We start from the raw sequence: 21,086 nt of genomic DNA on the forward strand, positions 1-21,086 counted from the left end.
TGAGTTGGAACACAAATGGGAGCCAGTTAATGTCAGCGCACAAATGTTTATTTATGAATAGAAGCTAATCCCACCAAAATGCAGTGGAAAGCCTTCCTATTGTTACAGCAGCAAAGATACTTCATATTAATAACCTTGGATTTGATATAAGATTCTGTTCAGGAAGGTGTCAACATATTTCATGGCCATATAGTGTACTGGTATATTGTAAACCCTTTAAAATTGTGCTCTAGAAGGTAGTATAAATACTCTACTAATGATTCAGCTTGGCTCACCCAAGACATTAATTCTTATGTCATATGATCTGCTTTGTAATTGTGTTCCCTTCCTATCCTATCATCGAGGAGTGGGTATAGGCATGCAGAGCATGCTCATTTTCAGAGATAGTAGTAAAAGTCACACTTCATTAGACATACTATAATTATGCTCAAAGATAATACAGCCTCTGTCAATTTATAGAAAATATAATGAACCATTGGAGCATGCCTCTTTGGAGATATAAAGATCTCTAGAATTTGTATTTAGGATGTGACAGATCCGCTTTTAGAATTTTACCAGTGCTCTATCTGTATATATATGCATGCATAGTATTTTTTATATAGTTATTCTGTATATGCAATAGTAAGAAAGATTAGTGGCACATGTCTACGTGGGTGGATAAACAGTACAAATAGGAGGGTTATATGTTGCAACAATGACTGGAAGACTGACCCATAAGAACCAAAATGCTACCATGCTAGAGCTCATACAGATAGGATCAGAATTTAGTTTTGCAAAAAGGTAAAGTAGAGTTCCTTTGGGAGCAATTTAGGGAGGCATTTCCAGAGGTAAGGGGCAGCAAGATTAGTTTAAGAATGGAGATTTCCATGCAAGTGGCTCTGAGAGGAAAGAAGGAGGCAACCAGGAATACATAAGGGCCAAAGAAGCAGAGATATAGTGAAGTGAAGGGATATAAAGTTTAGCAAGAGGATTATGGAAGTTATTTCTTTGCTTGGCAAGAACAAACAAGGGAAAGTTGTGCTCACCACTATTTTTTAAAACCATTAGGCGGGGGTGCAATGAGGGTGTGACCACAAAATACATATAGTCAACTACAAGAGGTCCTCTGCACTCAACCCATTATCAATATATTTAAGACAGAGACATTTTGTGCATACTGCTACTAAAAAATGCCTTACCCTTTAAACAACACAGGGATTGTTTGTTTTGTTATAGTTATACAGGAGCAGTGACCAGCTCCATGTTGTAGCTCCCACCCTTCCCAGCTATAGTCAGGTGATCCCACTGGTGTCTAATAAAAGGGCAGCCAAGTTTGGGAGTTTTACTTTGAAAGCAGCTAGTAAGTTGCAGGTAAAACTTAGTCCCTTTGTAAAATGTATAATTAAGCAATTGAATTCTTAATGAATCAGATGAAAATTAAGCGTAGGACTGGCCAGATATGGGATGACTTTGACGTAGTTGGCCAGCTTAAATATATTGCAATATATGGACAAACAATCCCTGTTTTGTTTAAAGGGTAAGGCATTTTTCAGTAGCAGTATGCACAAAATGTCTCTTTCTTAAATATATTGATAATGGGTTGAGTGCAGAGGACCTCTTGTAGTTGACTATTTGCTTGGCAAGAAGCCATGACAAATATACTAACAGGGTAGGAACAGGGTCCATTCTTCGTAGAGGGCAATTGAATTCTAGCAACTGAGTTTAAGACTGACTGCAGCATAGAAAGGTAGGAGACTGTTTAGTAGTAAGAAAATAAAAATAATGAAACTGAAGCATTACAGTCATAGCGTTACAGTTTTGGTTGTCAGGGTCAGTGACCCAAACATTGAGAACTGGAACGCTAATAATTCAAAAACCATACCAAATAAATAATGAAGACCAGCTGAAAAGCTGTCTAGAGTTTGGTTATCTATAACATACAAAAATTCAATGTAAGGGTCAGTAAGGAACAATACTATCAATGACAACAGCATACCCACGCAACTCCAGTGAGAGAATCAGGTAATAAGAGCCCTTTAAATATAATACTAAATGTTTGTTAGAATTGCTCTGACTATTGTCTTTTATTTAACAGCTAAGCCTGATTCCTCCACGAATGTGCCCTCTTGTGGGCTAATTGGACAAAACAGCACGGTAATGACTAGAAAATAATACAGACCGGTCTTATTCAGTTATTTAGAGATACACTACCAGGATTTGTGTTGATTGCTAAATTACATGCATTAAAGATTTAGTTATCACAGACAACAGTGGCCTATCTGATTATCCCTTTTGTCCTTTTCTATTGTAGTATTATTTTAAAAAAAGGGCACAGATATACAGATATACAGTACAACATAATCTGTTGTCTTAGGGGCCCATTTACTAACAATCGAATTTCAATTTTTTCCATGAATCTCAACAAATTTGTGGTTCTCTCCACAACATACTTTGTTTTAAAAAAGGCTCTAAAAATTCAAGATTGATGAAGGGTAAAAACCATGAATACAAAACTTTGCTGGGTAAAAGTTGTTGAGGTCATATAGAAGTCAATGGGAGCTGCGCTGATCCTATTGGACCGCACAAAATCAATTCGGACTTTTAAAGATTATTATTTTTTTCTTTTTCACTGGTAATTGTCCAGGAAACGAATTTTTCTAGGTTTTTGTATTTTTTTAGCTCAATTTTCCGTTTCCAGATTTTTTAACAAATCTCATGACATTTGAGTTCTTGAGTTTGGTCATGGTTTCAAAAAACCCTAAAACCACAAAAATTAGGCTGTTGATACATAGGCCACCAAGTGTAACCTTTGATATTTGTGCATATTCACAAGAACTGAAAAGGGGAATACATTTGTGTCTCACATACAGTATAAAGATTTGTGTGCTTTTTAAATGGAAAATTTGGATGTATAGGGTGGCAATATATTTGGAAGCAAATGTAGAATTTCATGTTTAACTATACCAGACAGGACCCCATTTTTTTCTCATTCAACATTCTCAGTAAAAAGATTTGTAGAATAATGTTCAATAATTACATAGAACGAGTGAAGTATTGCAGTGATAATGTAAATGCTGAAGTGATACAAAGATTTGAGTACATGGTTAAGGTTTCTATAGACCAGTGATCCCAAACCAGTAGCTTGTGAGCAACATGTTGCTCTCCAACCCCTTGGATGTTGCTCCCAGTGGCCTCAAAGCAGCTGCTTCTTTTGAATTCCGGGCTTGGAGGCAAGTTTTGGTTGTATAAAAATCAGGTGCACTGCCAAACAGCCTCAATGCAGGTTGACAATCCACATACAGTAGGGGTTACCAAATTGCCAATCACAGCCCTTATTTGTTACCCCAAGAACATTTATAAGCCTAGTGTTGCTCCCCAACTCCTTTTTCTTCTGAATGTTGCTCACTGGTCCAAAATGTTGGCGATACCTGCTATAGACCATTACTGTTGGCTGTATGTATGCATAGGTTTATTTAGGTAGCTCTGTACTTGTATATGCTGGGCTGTGTTTAGTTTTGAAGAGGCTAAGGTGATTTTATTATAGATTCAGGGGTGGAATGCCTCAGATAAGGAGAAGTAACAGAGAAAGGTTTCAGAGAAGAGATGGCAGTGGGTGGTGTAACAAGGCAGAGGGTCTTACAGGAGGTACTGATGACTGATTCGTTTTGAAAGTTATGATTTTGTAAGTTAAACTTTGCTTAACAAAGTCAAATGATATGCATTCAAGGGTGTCAATGTGTTAGGTACCCCACAGTGAATATAGTCACTAACCTTAGATCCTGGATCTGTGCCCCTGTCTACTGAACAGAGCACCAGCACAGGGTATTATTCCTTGAGTGTAGCACCACCACATATACTGATGCCAAATTGAAATGGTAAAAGTTATCATTTTGACTCTCCTCTGCATGCATGCTATCCAGGACAGCACAGAGGATCATGATGCCAGCACACCACTCAAGAAACAGGACCCTGGGCATGTACAGTAGATAGAAAAGCTGGCCTGGGGTCTAAGGTCAGCAATTATATTCAATGGGGTGTGTAACACATTGATTGACAGTCCCCTTTAAATACCACTTGAATTGTCCTTTAATAATTAAAAGAAAAATAAAGAGCAATGCGGGAGGAGGGGTCCCTTATGTGAGCACAGGACAAGTCTAGCAACAGAATTTAAGATAGAGCAAAGGTAAAAGACATGTGGAAGGCTGGTTACATCTTTAGTAAAACACATGCAAAGGTGCAGCAGATTCTTGAACTTTGTGCACTTTATAAAACAAATTAACAAAAACATAGTTCCTGTAAGTGACAATAATTGCAGTAGAGGTCTCTTGTCATCTAGATTAAATGGTAAATGTGGCCTGTGTTTCTCTTCAGACAGGTGCAAGATCAGATTCTCTCTGTTTTACAGCCATTGCTGCTCCAGCTGTTCAGCCCCTTGTGCCTCCCACAATTCAGTGCAACTTCTCACCATCACCCCCTCCCCCAATATTTGTGAGCCCTGTGTTTAGTTCCCAGAACAGCTCCATTTCTGGTTCCACAGCCCAGCCGTGCTCTTCTCTGCAACCTAAAACCGAGAGACTTTCTCCAACATCAATCTGTGGTAAGCAAGTGCCATGTCTGAGCCCCTGATCTAAATCTACCTTCACATTTTGCCCCCTTTATTCTTGACTACTAAAGAGTAATGCAAATCCTGAACAGTTTTTTTTTAGTAATAGGGCAAATAGTTTCTGGGAAGCTTCTAATATGTAGTAGCGCTGTGCCTGTTATAGCATTCAAGCCTAAATTAACTCCCAGGTTCCTCAGGAGCCTAGCACTTTTCCAAGTCTGGCACGTGGCCTAGTGTGAAGGATATTGATGTGAATGTGCACTGATATCCTGCACTGCACAAAGCCCACAATAAAAATAGGAGGGGTACTGCATTCAAACCTTAGTATATAATATGCCAGTGGAGTAAATACATTTATGGTGGCGGGAAATGTTGTGCGGGAGCGCATAATTTATTTATGGAGGAAGAAAGGCCAGGTTTACTAAAGGGCGAAGTGGCCACCACTAGTGACAATTCGCCATAAATCCCAGGGGCATAGCCAATTTACTAATAGACGTAGAGGACAATTCGCTAGCGAACAAGACCATCACTATCGTATGTTCGCACCCTATTGCCAGGCAACTTTCCCACTCTGACGAACGGTCATTATTCCACAATTTCACTAAAGTGCGAATTTTACTGAACGTTACCTCTTTCAACAGAGTTTCCTTCGCCACCTTAGACCTGGCAAACTGATTAAACGAAGCAACATATTCCTCAATCTTATGTCAGTGAATCATATCCTGTATGATGGAAATTCATAAAAGTTGTAAAAAAAAATGCTGGCGACTTTTACTTTTTTAAAGCGGCATTGCCTTCAAAAGTCCTAACTATGAAAGATTTTGTGTTAACATTTTTTTTCCAGACATTTGAGGGGCATTAAACATTTGTTTTAGAATGGGCTCGTGTCTATTGAACTCATGTCAGATTGAACTAAGCGTAAGAGTACTAACGAAGTTTCACTAGGCAGAAAAGAACCCTATTGAAAATTCACTATGAAATGCTCACACTGCCCAAGTAGCGGTAGCGAAAAATTCACCAACGTTCGGCTGCTGAGACGCAACTTCGCATTTTAATGAATTTTTCAGTTTTCCATTAGCGCATACTGCTTACAGCACACAGTGAGGCAAATTTAATTTCCTGCGAAAATTCGCCAGCGCTGGTTTCGCGCACATTGCAACACTTCGCCAGGCATGAATTTGCTTGGACAATGCTAATACTCTATTGCACTTCGCCAGGTCTGAGGTGGCGAAGGCAAGTCTGGCGATAGAGGTAACGGTCAGTAAAATCAAAAACTTAGTGAATTTGCGTAGTATCGCTCTTTCGAGTGCGAAGTTGCGCCAGAGTCTATCTCCTTCACTAGTGTAATTACGCCAGCGCCTGTTAGTAAATCGGCGAAGTGCCAAAATTTTCGCTAGCGTTAGCCACTTCGCCCTTTAGTAAATTTGCCGCAGTGTTGTTTATAAAGCCCCAGCCCCAAGTTAACAAAGGAGGCAGATGCAATGTTGGTTAAATGTTCTATTGGCTTTTTGTTCAGCAGGTGGTGAGAGCAAAGATTCACTCAGTGTGCTCTGCCTTCAGTCCTCTACCTCCTGGGGCAGAACTGGGTGTAAAAAGGTGAGTGGAGTAGTCCAGAAGTATTGTAAATCTGCTTTACTGCTAAGTGTCATTGAGAACCATTAGCTAATATTCAGCATCCCAATGTGAGCAGCCAAATGCATTCCCAACTTTGAGCCCTCCAACTGTTGCTTACCTATAACCCTACCATTCCTAAGCAAACCAGGTGATACAATGACTGGACCACAGCTAGACATCCATGGGATTATAACACAAATGTTTGTAATTTAATTTTACCATAATGAACATAGCAAAAAACAGCATTTTAACAAGTTCACTATAATATAAACATATACAGTAGTTGTTATGCCCTCAAAGAGCCCCTTGTGATTGGGTGCATGCATACTCATTTGTCTGCAGGAAATCCATTGGGTGGGTAGTCAATCATGGTTGCAGTGCCCACTGTACGCTCTGGGGAAGATCATATAATGGATCATGTATGACTTCTCTCATAATAAACACAGTGGGGCAGATTTATCAAAGGTCGAATTTTCAATTTTTCTTATGGTCAAAACTGTCAAATTCGACTAGGGAGTTATTTAAACTCAATTTGAGTTTTTAAAAGAATTCAAATTAGATTTTTGAGATTTATCATACCACCTAAAACCTGCTGAATTGCTGTTTAAGTCAAGGGGAGAAGTCCAGGGATCAATATGGAGATGTTTGCAGCCTTCAAGTTTTTTTCGAGGAAAAAACTCGAACCAAGTTTGATCAAATTCTATTCTAATTTTTGGGTTGTTTAGATTTTTATAATAAATTTTGATTGGTCGAATTTTGAATTTAAGGCAGTTTAGGGAAGTTCTAAAAAACTCACATGAATTCGAAATTTCGACCTTTGATAAATGTGCCTCCTCAAGTCAGTCATCTGGCATGGCTTCTTCTTCCTAATGCATCTAATACATTCTGTGTCTCCAGGTAGAGAGCCGGCGCATAACCCACATCTCGGCAGAGCAGAAGCGGCGTTGTAACATCAAGATCGGGTTTGACACTCTGCATAATCTGGTGACAACTCTTCGTGGACAGCACAGCAACAAGGTATACACCCTAACATAAGAAATAGCATATACATACGTCTAACCAAGTCAGTCAACACTCCAGCCTGTCCGACTGATATGTCGGCAGGGATCAGCCTGGTACCTTTCGGCTGGATTAAAAATTTCGTTCTGGTCATGGGGCGCTGACATAGTCCTTTCCTAAATTTGACTAAATTGAGCAGGGAATTCACAATTATGGAGTTAGCCCCATAATGATGTTAAAAGGGTATTGTGAAAATGTAATGTACGCTTCAGCATACTGAAATAAGAAACTTTCTAAATACAATCAATTAAGTATTCTTGCAGCAGTTGGGTGTCAGATATTCATTGACCGTTAGATCGAATATATCTTATAGGGGGGCTCCCTTTCCTAGCAGATGAATTAGAGCTCACTCAAATAACAGATTCCAGTACAAACAAAATCTAACAAAATAACTTTGTTTTGCACAAATCCTGCATGTAGAGAGACATGATGTCTGGGGATTTTAATGGAGTGAGCTGCAATAGATCTTCTAGGCAAAAGGAGCCCTCTTATAAGATATATTGGATCTGTCAATGATTATCTGATACCCAACTCCTGCATGAAGAGAGAATGAAGAGAAACAGATGCCGAGAGAGGAATAGTGAAGATGAACTTGATTATTTCAGAAACAGTACAGACATTTAAATTGATTCTCTTTAGAAAGTTTCTTATTTCAGTATGCTGAAGCTTAAATTAAATTTTCATTTTCGAGATAGTTTTCCTTTAAAGAATTTAACCCGTAGTTTAAAAAATCACCAGTGTGCTATTGCCAGTTTCAGATTATTTTTAATGTCAGAACACTGAAGTAACAGTTACTGCCACCTGAAACCTATCTTTCTGAATTGGCATAAATATGAAGATGTTTTGCTATTTCTTACAGGGAAACTGAAGTTGTTTGGTCGTTGCAAGGCAGAATTTTAGATTATTAGAATACAACCCCTTGCTTCCCCCCCATTGTTGTGACTGTTTTGTTAGCAGGGGTCCAATACGCAAGGGGGGTAATCTGTGCACTGGTAATCTAATGATCTACCTCTATAGGACCAAACATGCCTTAGCATGTTTTATGAATTATGAATTATAATGGGCTGACATAGAATGAAGTATGAAGTAGAAAAAAACTGTGCAAAGATCTTTTCAAATAGTTTTATAAAAACTGGATCAGTACACTAACACAGTATATCTACATGTTACTAATGACATATGCAATGTTAGATCAGAGTAATAACTGGTGTAATAACAGAGTAATCTAGTGATTTAGATAAGGCTCACTAATGATGACCAGTTTCTTTTATACAGACAGTTTGAAGCTGAAAGAAAGTACAAGTATGGGACCTGTTATCCAGAATGCATGGGACCTGGGGTTTTCTGGATAATGGATCTTTCTGTAAATTGGATCTTCATACCTTAAGTCTACTAGAAAATCATGTTAACATTAAATAAACCCAACAGGCTGGTTTTGCTTCCAATAAGGATTAATTATATCTTAGTTTGGATCAAGTACAAGGTACCGTTTTATTATTACAGAGAAAAAGGAAATCATTTTGAACAATATGGGAGGTGCCCTATCCGTAATTCAGAGCTTTCTGGATAATGGGTTTCCAGATAACAGATCCCATACCTGTAGTAGGAAGCAGAATAAAATAATGTTTCATATATTATTAAACATTTTACATTTTTTCCAAAATAATATGATTGTCTAAATATTCCTGTTTTCAAATCTAAATACCCAGAAACTAGGTTTTTAAGGTAAGTTTTAAGGTAGGCTTCACAAGGTAGTGGTGTAATGCAATGGCAGTGTGACTCCGTATGGATGATTGGGGATACGCTTCCTGGGATGACTGGTTAGACAATACTAAAGCACACCATGAAGCAGCTACTACCAGCCCTCACAGTTACACTCTATGGTGTGTCTAGTGCCACGAGAGTGCCATGAGAAATGCATTGCAGTGCAAAGATCTGGCTAGTTGGCCACTTGTTAAATTATTTTTAAATTTAGAGTTACTGAGGTTGGAGAAGCCGATTACGCTATTACTACTCTCTATCACTTATTACAGTGAGCTCCCACTCTCTTTCTGTGCTGCTTGTACCATCTAACATAAGAAGTAAGGTTGAGTTTATGAACACTAGGAAAAAGTTAAACTGGGTGAATGTTGTTATATTTTACGCCTTTATGCAAAGTAAAAACAAACACTGGAATGACAGTTCTCTAAGAGGTTGTGTTGTTGTCTCCCTAGCTTAGCAAGGCAACCACCCTGCAGAAGACGGCTGAGTATGTCTATAAGCTGCAGCAGGAGAGGGCCCAGCTGCAAGAAGAGGCACAGCACTTGCGCTGCCAGATCCAGGAGCTTAATGACAGCATCAAGTATATAAACTGCACAACACTTTTCTTCTTCAGTCCTCCTTGAGTGAGGCACATTCTATCCTGTATCTGTATCTGTCAGACAAACTATACTTAATCATTACGATTGTTTACTATGTTACATAGGCCCCCCTCTCTATTCCTGTTTCTACATTCTGTATACCCCAGTGCCAGTCTTTCCTGTTTAATCTTCTCTCCCCATTGTCATTCACCCTTCAATATGCCATTCTTTCCTTCCTCTCTTCTCTTGCACAACATTCTCTCCTCTTTTCTCCCTCTTTCCACAAGTACCATTCTCTCCAACCAAGTAGCACTTATGAGCCTAAGTTTGTATTGTGGCCCCAGCCACCTGTGATTATAGATATCCAAGCCAAAACCTAAACATTCTTTATTAACCTACTGCTAAAACAACAGGGTGCATGTGCTATGCTCATTTATGGGTGCCAAAACTGCCAATCACTTGCCCTTACTCCTGGTACAGTCCAGGCTTAGCATCCTTATGCCATTGCTCCTTTATAAGGGCAAGTAGAGGTGTCTTCTAGCACAACTGAGCCCTGTAACAGGCAAGTATTAAGTAAAGGGTTCCAGCTGCAGTTTCTAGACAAAGGCACGCCATCTAATGCCTAACAGTGTGCTAGCGAGGGGCATTTATGTGGTCTCTATGTGGACTATATGTTGGCCCTTACATTCTAGTTGTATTTGGTTGAACACTATATGAAACCAAGTACAATTCTTTGCATCCCCTGAGTCAGATTCAATGGTTTTTGCTGTATAGGAGCAGGTGAATACTTAGGAAATAATGCATTAAAGGCAAAAATAAGGCATTTTGCACCAGGTAGTAAATAGACCCTAAAACCCATTGTTGATTTATCCATCTTTCATGTAGCCTTTGCCAGCAGCAGCTCCCAGCCTCTGGCGTTCCTATGACACAACAGCGGTTCCAGCACATGCGTCAACTGTTTCAGAACTATGTACAGTCACGGACCCTGCAAAACTGGAAGTTCTGGCTCGTATCCTTTATGTGAGGACAACTGCTTAACAAATGCTTCATGCTTTCTCTGAGTAGCACAACCAGTGGGATATATCGTGGAGGGCACAAGGAGACCCTATTGCTTTTTATTATTTCTATCCTTTTCCTTGACTGCCCCCAGTTCAGCCTCATCATCACGCCTCTCTTTGAGTCATTTAACAGGATGGTTTCCACCGCAAGTCTGGCAGATCTCAGGCAAACGTCTCTCGAATGGTTGGACCAATACTGTTCCCTCCCTACCCTGCGGCCCTGTATGTATGCCAATCACTATGGGTGATTTTTTTTTTAAATGGGAGAACTTCTGTTTATTTAATTACTGAGAATTAAATGCACTCATTAATTGAGCTAACTGATGATGGGAGAATAAGTAGGCGTTATATATGTTTCAACAGGCAGAATTAAAGATTAGGATTGCATTTATTCACCATAATGGCATGGTTAAATAAAACCTTCCCATGATACAGAAAGCTCCATTAAGGCCATACATGGTAGGATCCAGCAGCCCAGAGTGTATTATATGGCCTAAATGTGGGGGTAGGGAAACTTCCTACAGTGTATGTTTTCTGTTCAAAAAATGCCTACAAATACAATTACATGCTACAACTTGATAGGGGGATTATGGGGTGTAATAAGGGAGATGGTAGCCAGCCAACATGAAAGACAATGGGAAAATAAATATATGTTCAGCCATTGATAGTTCCACTGGAGGAACCTAAAGAATAAATAAAAAAATAAAGGTATAGCAGTATTTTAATATTTATTCTTTCACTTTCTTTCCAGCCGTGTTAAGTTCACTTTGCCAGCTCAGCACCTCCACGTCCATTCTCAGTGATCCAACGCTCTTGCCAGAGCAAGCATTACAGGCTGTCACTCGGCAGGACAATGAGGATATCTTTCTTTAACTGAGCCAGTGAGTCTGACATTCCCTTCCTCAGACTGCTGAATACCAATGGACCTCTTATTGTGATAGTCCATTAAAACTATGGACTGGTATCCTTGGGTCAGTACCATGACCATGTGCCTTATGTTGTGAGCTTGTTTAGGGAAATACTCCATGTGCTTTGTGTCTTGACATGCAGGGGTATATTTATCAAGGGCTTAACAGAAGAAAACTGTAAAAAAAACTTATAAAAAAAAAACTATAAATGTATAGAACTGTGGAGTTCTCATTTGGTGTACTGTGAAAAACTGTCCTTATTAAATATGCACAATGTTGTCACTTTGTCACTGCTGAGCCTTATCCAGATAATGTTATGTAAAGACAGTGTGTAATTTGGGGGGTGGGGGAATCAGTGTTTGAATCAATGACTTTTTCATAACAACACAACGTGCCTTTAGATATGAATTTCTAGTTGCAGATCTGAATTCACGGGTTATTTCAAGTCCAGGACGAATTATTTCGTTGTACACCACTCAAAACATGCTGAACATTTAAGATCCACACTTTAGGACAGGGGACCCCAACCTTTTTCTCACCTGTGAGCCTCATTTGAATGTAAGAAGAATTGGGGAGCAGCACAGGCATGAAAAATGTCACTGGGGGAGCCAAATAAGTGATTGTGATTGGCTATTTGGTAGCCCCTATATATAGGAGGCTCTGTTTGGCAGTACACCTGGGGTATATTTATCAAGAAGTGAAGTTAGAGATTTCCATAGTCCTCTAGAGTGAAATTCCGCCACTCTCCATTCATTTCTATGGGATTTTGAAAGGCGTATTTATCAAAGGATGAACTTTCACGGCGATAACTTCACTTTTTAATAAATATACCCACTGGTTTTTATGCCCCCAAGGCAGAAAATAAGCATATGCGTTGAATACCTAGTAGCTTTGAGTGGCTAGTGAGTAACGTTGCTTGTGAGCCACTGGTTGGGAATCACTGCTTTAGGGAAGCATAGAAACACTATTGCACCAGAATTCATCCATCAGTATATTCTGCGCAGCTAAAAGTGCTCTCTGTACATCACAGACTTCATGTATCAGTAAGTTGCACTATGAAAATCCCTTCATGGCTCCCTTATCCAGTGGCGTAACTAGGGAGGAAGCAGACCCCGCAGCTGCGGGGGGGCCCGGGAGGAGAGGGGGCCCGGCCGAAATTGATGTCCTCCTGACCTCCTGGCTCTTGGCTGATGAATGCAGCCAGGCCAGCATCGCATCGATCTGTCCGTGTCCGTCAGACTCAGACGTGACTGTGACATGATGACATATTCCGTCGGATCCGTCCCCAGTCCTCCCCACTGCCACTGGCCGGGCCCTACCTCCTCCAGGCATACTCCATACTGTGTTCTTCCTTCCGGCTTCCGCCCTCCCTGCTCCGCACTGCGCCGCTAAGCCGCATGTTACTTCCGCCCTCTCTCTGCTCGTCTGACGTCTGCGTCTAGCCAGGCCCTCCCTCTTCCTCTGTGTAATCGCGTGTGCCGTGTGGACGCAGTGCGCACGTTGGGAGTCGGACGGTGCAGGTGAGGCAGGGAGAGGCCCGCCTGGCTGCCTGTGTGTGTAGTGACTCACTGTCTGTCTGCAGAGTCGACCTAAAATCAATGTGTGGGAACTGGGAAAGGAATACGAATGATGCTGCAGGGACAAGGGGGTCAAACGTTTTGAGGGGATTTGAAAGTGTAAAAAACTACAGATGGGGGACAGGAGGAGAGAATTGGGGAATGGAAAATTGTAAAAAAAAATTGTAAAAAAAATTGAAATAAATCATAAGGAAAGAACTAAGAAGAGACCAGATAGAACACAAAAGGGGAGCAGTATAAAAAGTGCTATAAGATATTTTAACAGAAAAGGAACTGAGATTAAACAGGTAAAGGGGTTTTATAGAAAGGGAGAGAAAATCATTATTATCATTAATAACTGGTTTCCTATTAATAAAATTGGGATCATATCACTGGCCTTCATATATATTTATCTTTATTCCCTATTAATAACAAGTCCAGGATAAGTTGGGGGGCCCATAATTTTTCTTTTGCAGGGGGGCCCTGTTACTTCTAGTTACGCCACTGCCCTTATCTAAAGAAAATGTTTAACCAATAGTTGTCACCTATATCAGGGATCAGTATTGTGCTGTTTCTTCTTGAAGGCTATTCCATGTAAACTAATATCATGCTTAACGAGAACAATAAAAGTGTTGCATTTAGAACCTTAGCAGCCATTTGGCAGAACATTCTTCATACGCTTTAGTGGTGTCCTTCAGGTTATTCATTTTATAACCACGTAAATCACTGCTAGACACTGATCTGAGCAATTGTAAGGAGTCGCACAGGTGTGTAACCTGCACCAGCCAATCGGCTTATTAGTCTCCTGCAGTAAGACTAATAATTGGTTGCTATTTTTGGTTGAATCCTTGTAGTCTTATTTTAGGATTTCCATGTTGTCTAGTATGTTTTGATCTTTTTTGTCCATTGGAGTCATTTATTTAGCTATTTATAACCTCTAAATGTGAGAATTTCTGTTCAAACTCTAATAAAGGTTTTAATAATTGTAATGCTTGTCGATTCTTTTAAATTCCCCCTGCAAGTTTTGCAAAAACATTGGTGCCCTGGCCCAATTGCAAGTTAAAAAAAAGTGATCAGGGGCCCCGATAGAATTTTTTTTAAAAAATTGGTAGCCAAGCCTTTTTAAAAGTTTATTTCATATAGCAACATTGTGTCTGTCTGTGGGTACTACTTATTTATACATTGTTGCACGATCGCTATTTCAATAAGTGAAGATCAACTAGTTACAATGTTTTATATATTCTAGTCTCCAAATGTTAAATTATATTATATTAAATTGTATTTTGAAGAATGAATTTAGGGCAAAAGTAAACCAAATGTCACATAAATGAAATTTTGTAATTATCTAAGATGTATTATACAAATTATATGGTCCATACTTATATGTCATACCAATCAAAAAACTAATTTATGGAATCATCCACGCCTTTTTGATATTAATATTTTGTGTAACTGACGTGATTTTTTAAGCGGAACAAAGTAATGGTTTTTTCCAGCTTTTTTTCAGTGTTTTAATTAACACACAGGTGTGTTGGGGGGGATATAAATCGATGTAATGTGACAGGAAGTGAGGTCTCTGAGGAAGTGAATTATCACGAAACGCGTCAGACCTCAGACGCTATTGCTGTTTGATTGACTGTATGTCTTAAAAATAAAGAATTTACCTTTTAACATTTGGAGACGAGCGGTTCGTGTTGGTGTCCCAGGAGTGCGCGGCCTACAAATCTGCATTTCTTCTACCTAGCCAAGCCTCCCCCTTACAAGTTAAAAATGCCATTGGTGGTCAGGGCCCCCTAGAAATTTTAAACAAAAAAAGCATTGGTGGTCAAGTAAAAGTAAAACAAGAGCATTGGTGGTCAGTGACCCCATATAAAATTTAAAAAAATATTGGTGGCCAGGGGTTTAATTAAAAAAAAAATATTGGGGTTCAGTGGAACTTACCTTAGGTTCTTCTTCCTTGTCCTCAGCGATGGCAGATTCTTCGGCTTTCTTCTACAGAAGATTCGGGTCTTTACGCTGCAGTTTTCTTTTCAGGTGAAGTGTTCATTGTTTGTGGGACACTTTGTAAAGTTCAGCATTAAATTCATGAGGTGTGTATGGGAAGTCTGCTCGTAAAGTGGCAGTGCAATAGTAAAAGCCCACCCTAATGACCAGTCATTTTCCCTTGGCAATTGAATGTAAAATGCAAAATTTCTAAGGTTCAGGGAACATACAGGCAACTAGATCACCCATTATGGCCATATCTGATGCCAATACCTGTGATTAGAATCTAGATACAATAGCTTAGTAAGCAGGTTTGGCTGCTGGGGGTCAGACAAGGAGAAATCCATGACAAAAGGCTGCACCACTAAAAATCACAGTGCCATATTTAATATCCAGCACTGGCCATAGGCTAACATTGGAAATCAGAGCTCAACCTTTCCTGAGCAACTAGTGAATGTCACACATTTTCTCAATGCCCTATTTTATTTTTTTTGGCAAAATATATATTCAAATTGCTGAAAAATCCATCACCTACACCTTAAACCTCTTTTCTTGCACTTTTCCTTGGACTCTAAGCTGCAGTGTAGCATCTGGGCATCTCCCCTCTGTTTCACTGCGTGCAACTATGTGACACCTCTGTGTTTCCCTGTTATTGGGAGCTGCCCAGCAATTTCTCTTTCTTTCTTGCTGTCTACTACTGAGCTCCTTATTGTACTGGTCCCTTCTATTTGATATTTTCTGATAAGGTACACCTGGAGGAGAACCGGCCAAAGGAGAGGACACCAGGGATCCTGAGAACTAAAACCATTGTGAGCTTCCATTGGCCAATAACTTGTTCCAATGTATCCACCTGAAATACTTAATAAATACACAGATCAAATTCTTGAGAAACAATATTTTTTTTATTTGTATTATTATATACATAGAGGGAATATGACTAGCAAGTTATGTATGAAACATGATGCATAAAATTTCCATCGACTGTCGCCGCTCTGTCTCATATCTGAAAAACAGGAGTTACATCTAAAGGGCAACTAAACATATGAGCTGATTAGAAATGAATAAGAAGCACAATGAGTTACTCCACTTTGTAGGTAGATTTTGTAGATATTCATTGCAGCAAATTAACCAGTTACTATCACAGGGGTGCTAATGGTGTGCAAAGATCACATCTTTTTAGATTTTGAAATGTGTTTAGGGTCATTGTCTTGTTGGAATATCCAACCCCTACGTAACTTCAACTTTGTGACTGATGCTTGAACATTATCCTCAAGATTTTGTTGTAATTGGGTTGAATTCATCCGACCCTCGACTTTAACAAGGGCCCCACAGCGTGATGGAACCTCCACCAAATTTGACAGTAGGTAGCAGGTGTTTTTCTTGGAATGTGGTGTTCTTTTTCCACCATGCAAAGCGCTTTTTGTTATGACCAAATAACTAAATTTCTGTCTCATCAGTCCAAAGCACTTTGTTCCAAAACGACTGTGGCTTGTCTAAATGAGCTTTTGCATACAACAAGTGACTCTGTTTGTGGCGTGAGTGCAGAACGGCTTCTTTCTCATCACCCTGCCATACAGATGTTCTTTGTGCAAATTGCTCTGAATTGTAGAACGATGTACAGCAAGATGTTCTTGCAGGTCTTTGGAGGTGATATTTGGGTTATCTCACAATCCTCCACATATGCCGCTCCTGTATTTTTACTGGCCTGCCAGACCTGGATTTTACAGCAACTGTGCCTGTGGCCTTCCATTTCCTGATTACATTCCTTACAGCTGAAACTGACAGTTTAAAGCCTTCCCCTAAACCATGATACTGAACAATCTTTGTTTTCAGATCTTTTGAGAGTTGCTTTGAGGATCCCATTTGGTGTTGCCAGTAATCACTATTGAGCAGTTACATGCAGTCAAATGATCAAAATTACACGGGCAGCCAAGTTTTTGCACTGCCAGTTTTTCACATTTGATTTAATTTCATACAACTGAATACTGCTTCTCTAAAATTCTTTGTTCAGAAAACACCCCAGTACTCAGATGTTCCAGGGAAATGAAAGACATACCACTGTTATCTTTTTTGTAGAAAGCGGAGTAAATTATTATGCAGGTTGAGAGGGCATCCCAAACTTTTTAATATGACAGTAATAATTATCCCTAACTGTGACACTCCATCATTTTCATTTCTATTTCTAGGAGTCCCTTGTGCATGCACAATAAAGAAAAATCTGGAAATGTGAATTTACTTACTGTTCATGCCCAAGCTGGGGGCGCCTGGGAATAAGTAAGATGGCGGAGTGGTGCTCTGTAAATGTGTTCCCTGAGGCAACTTCGCGCTCCTTAACCCCTTCCTTTCTGTTCTTTGCACTTCAGGGGAGGAGAGCTCTGTTGGATCTGGAAAGTCGTAACCAAACACAGGAAAGGTAATAATCAAGCCGGCCTCAACCAATGAAACCAGATGCATCGACTTACCGCGAATGTGAAAGGTTTCACGTGAAAGCAACATTCCAACTTATTTAACTTTTGTACATCTCTGTATAGAATCTCTTTTCTGTGAAAGTCTTTATATGTTAGATAGATGTTTTTAAAGTTTTCTTTTCATCAATGTATTGCACAGCTGTAAGCACAGTCCTGATACACAATTCCACGGATTATTCATGTACTAATGCTTAGTTTTTAATTCCAGCCTCTTTAAAATAAAAAATGTTTGTTACTGCAAAGAATTCATTACAAACTTGTGACTTGCAACCCACAATGCTGCGGCTCTTCTTGTGTTTCTTCTAAACGTTTGTGGGAGCTGTTATTGGTGAAATCTGAATTTCTTGTTCAGACATTCTCATTGGTGAATTCTTTTGCATCTGAATTGAAATTTGTGTTGGCAGCTTTCTCATTGGTGAATTCTAAATTAAAATTTCTGTTCAGAAGCATACTTATTGGTTATTTTGTTTGCATCTGTATTGAAATTTGTGGTCGCAGAATTCTCGTTGGTGAATTCTGAATTAAAATTTGTGGTCAGAAGCATTCTCATTGGCTAATTCTTTAGCATCTATATGTAAATCTTTGGTCAGCACCATGGCTGCCAAGGACCAAACAGGAGCTGCAGTGCCCATTTCCCCCCCATTTTGGGAGGGGGAGAAAAAATACCACAGTTTGCTTTATTAAAAAGCCAATAACTCAGCGCCGATCCGCGCCTTTATGCCGCCTGAGGCGGCCTTCCGTTGCGCTGCACGACGCTAGTGCAGAGAGCGCAATTGCGCTCTCTGCACTAGAAGAGCCGAATTTCCGGGTTGAAAACCGGAAATTCGGCTCTTAGTTACCAGGAGCGGCATTTTTGCCGCCCCTGGTAACCAGGGGGGCGCTGCCGCCTGAGGCGAGTGTCTCAACTCGCCTCATTGGTGGAGCGCCCCTGCAATAACTTTACACAATATGCCAACTGTTGTTAAAAGGGGCAACAGGCAGGAGAACATAAGCCACCTGGAATTTCACTGAAGCCATAGGCTACTGGCGGCCCAGTAACCAAACTCACCAGATTGTGGATCCACGAAATAAAGACCTGGACATTTTCAAAAAACCCAAATAAAGCTGTGCCTATAAAATCAAGCCTTTAATACAGGAATATAGAACAAATGAAATACAACACCCAAAGATGGGTGCACGGGAGTTGCAATTACTGGCAGAGCCGGGCCAACCCGGCCAGGCGCCCTAGGCAACCTGGCGGGCCACGGCGCCGGCTCTGTGTGCGCTTGATTGCGCATGCGCAAAATTTCACGCCAGTGCGTATGCGCAAAATTTTGCGCCAGCGCACATGTGCGCATGTGCAGAAGAGCATTTATGCGCAAGCCACCAGTGGCAGACGGGACCAGACATGGGGTAGGCGACAGAGCAGGTACGTGCCTGGCGCCCCCTCAGCTTTGCGCCCTAGGCACGTGCCTACTCTGCCTACCCCTAGTTCCGGCCCTGATTACTGGACCTCCCAGAGATAAACAGGTTCATATCAGTCTGTACTGCACATACCCTTTAGCTTACAACAGCCAATCAGGACATGCCATGTGACCCAACCTAGACTGCAGGATCCCCATTGGTCCAATGGCCATGGCCCACCAGCAGCTCATTGCAGCTGCTGTTGGGCTATCTTTCTTATTGGTGAATTCTTTTGCGTCTGAATTTCAATTTTTTTGCTCAGCAGCATTCTCATTGGTTAATTATTTAGCATCTATATTTAAATTTTTAGTCCGCTGCATTGTTAAATTCTGAATTTGTTTTTTTCAGACACATTCTCATTGGTGAATTCTTTTGCATTTGAATTAAAATTTTTGTTTGCAGCATTCTAATCGGTGACATAATATTTTACATATAACATGGCCATGGTAATAAATGAACTACATGAGCATCTGTTATTGTCATTCTGTGACATCACTTACTCCATCATACATCTTAGAAAAATTTTTTTTCTGTTTTGCTATTTTTACTACTTACCTTGAAGTCTACAGATTCCATTTGAGTAACCTAATTCATTCTGGAAATGTACATGGCCGCTTCTAACAATCTGCAAGGGGCTGCTAGAAAAAAGCTCTTTATAACAAAAGCTTCATATAATTTCTGCCAGATACTGTTAAAGAAGTTAAAAAATGACAATCATGTTAATTAATAACCTCATATATAAATTGCATTGAAATGACCATAAAAAAATAAATATATATATATATATATATATATATATATATATATATACATATATATATATACTTCAAGAAAGACCAGCAACACCAGGATTTCTGTGTATCAAAGCAAAAGTGTATTCAAATAATGCATGAATAGCCGACGTGACGTTTCGGTCCACGCAGGGACCTTCCTTCCTCATGTCCCTGCGTGGACCGAAACGTCACGTCGGCTATTCATGCATTATTTGAATACACTTTTGCTTTGATACACAGAAATCCTGGTGTTGCTGGTCTTTCTTGAAGTATTTGCATTTCTTACCTTGCACCCAGGTAACACGACGTCAGCAGGGTGCTGCCCTAGTGAGGACATATATATATATATATATATATAGATATATAGATAGATATATATAGATATATAGATAGATATATATATGTTATTCCTCTTACACTCTACATATTAACATTGAAATGCCATTTGTTTCTAAGCTTAAACACGTTTACATTCCACATTTTACAATTCTCTTTAGCAGCCTATATATATATATATATATATATATATATATATATATATATATATATACAGAATATACACACAGTATGGTACTGACAGACAGTAACAGACAGTTCTAGAGTTTATTAAATGGGTTGAGTGATATTCTGAGACCATTTGGAACTGGATTTCATTTTTAATTATTTGTGGGTCTTGGGTTATTTAGCAGATTTCTGGTTTGCATTTTCAGCAATCCAGTTGCTAGGCTCCAAAGTACCCTAGCAACCATGCATTGCTTTGAATAAGAGACTGGAATAGGAAAAGTTGCATGCGTGATTATTATGCCAAACACCAGAAATGAGGCCGACTGGACAGCATGTGTACCAAATCATTACACACAAAGAAATCCATTTCAAGGTTCTCATATATTTTTATAGCTCTTCTGACCCATAATTGAACTTGCTTTATGGCAGGAATTTCCCACTCAGACTAATAGTCAGTATCACATATAACAAAGCAGGAGCAATCAACATTTATTTAAAGGAACAGAATACCATCTTCTTCAGTAAATTAGGCTTGTGCTGAACATACTTTCTGCCAATTGTATTAATCACAAAAAAATCAGAAATCATGTACAATCTGAATGGCTTTGCATATTTATTCTGTTAATGTAGTGACAATATACGGTATATATATATACACAGTATGTTTGGCCAAATGATATCAAGCCTGCCACCACGTCAAGGTAGACTCTCTGAGCAGGACCCTAACCTACTCTATCCTAATTATTAGATCAAATTCTATTTAACTCTGTCAGTTCTACACTGACCTACACAAACAAAT

General features: G+C 39.6%; 1 protein-coding gene across 4 annotated transcripts in view; it reads left to right on the plus strand.

The window, feature by feature from the left end:
- mlxipl.L (MLX interacting protein like L homeolog) overlaps window positions 1-18,079 on the plus strand; it is a 64,448-nt gene extending 46,369 nt beyond the window's left edge. For 2 of the 4 annotated variants that reach the window (XM_041581759.1, XM_041581761.1), the window contains 8 exons: window positions 2,075-2,133; window positions 4,351-4,576; window positions 6,099-6,178; window positions 7,094-7,213; window positions 9,469-9,596; window positions 10,480-10,603; window positions 10,745-10,874; window positions 11,404-11,850. In XM_041581759.1, coding sequence (XP_041437693.1) covers window positions 2,075-2,133; window positions 4,351-4,576; window positions 6,099-6,178; window positions 7,094-7,213; window positions 9,469-9,596; window positions 10,480-10,603; window positions 10,745-10,874; window positions 11,404-11,525 — 989 coding nt within the window. In that variant the 3' untranslated portion in view covers window positions 11,526-11,850. Of the gene's footprint in view, window positions 1-2,074; window positions 2,134-4,350; window positions 4,577-6,098; window positions 6,179-7,093; window positions 7,214-9,468; window positions 9,597-10,479; window positions 10,604-10,744; window positions 10,875-11,403; window positions 11,851-17,462 lie in introns of those variants that run through there. The other 2 variants (XM_018246190.2, XM_018246191.2) reach the window with 2 other exon arrangements.
- The last annotated feature ends 3,007 nt before the right edge of the window (window positions 18,080-21,086 follow it).

Source organism: Xenopus laevis, chromosome 2L (genome assembly GCF_017654675.1).
Source record: "Xenopus laevis strain J_2021 chromosome 2L, Xenopus_laevis_v10.1, whole genome shotgun sequence".
Taxonomy (NCBI): domain Eukaryota; kingdom Metazoa; phylum Chordata; class Amphibia; order Anura; family Pipidae; genus Xenopus; species Xenopus laevis.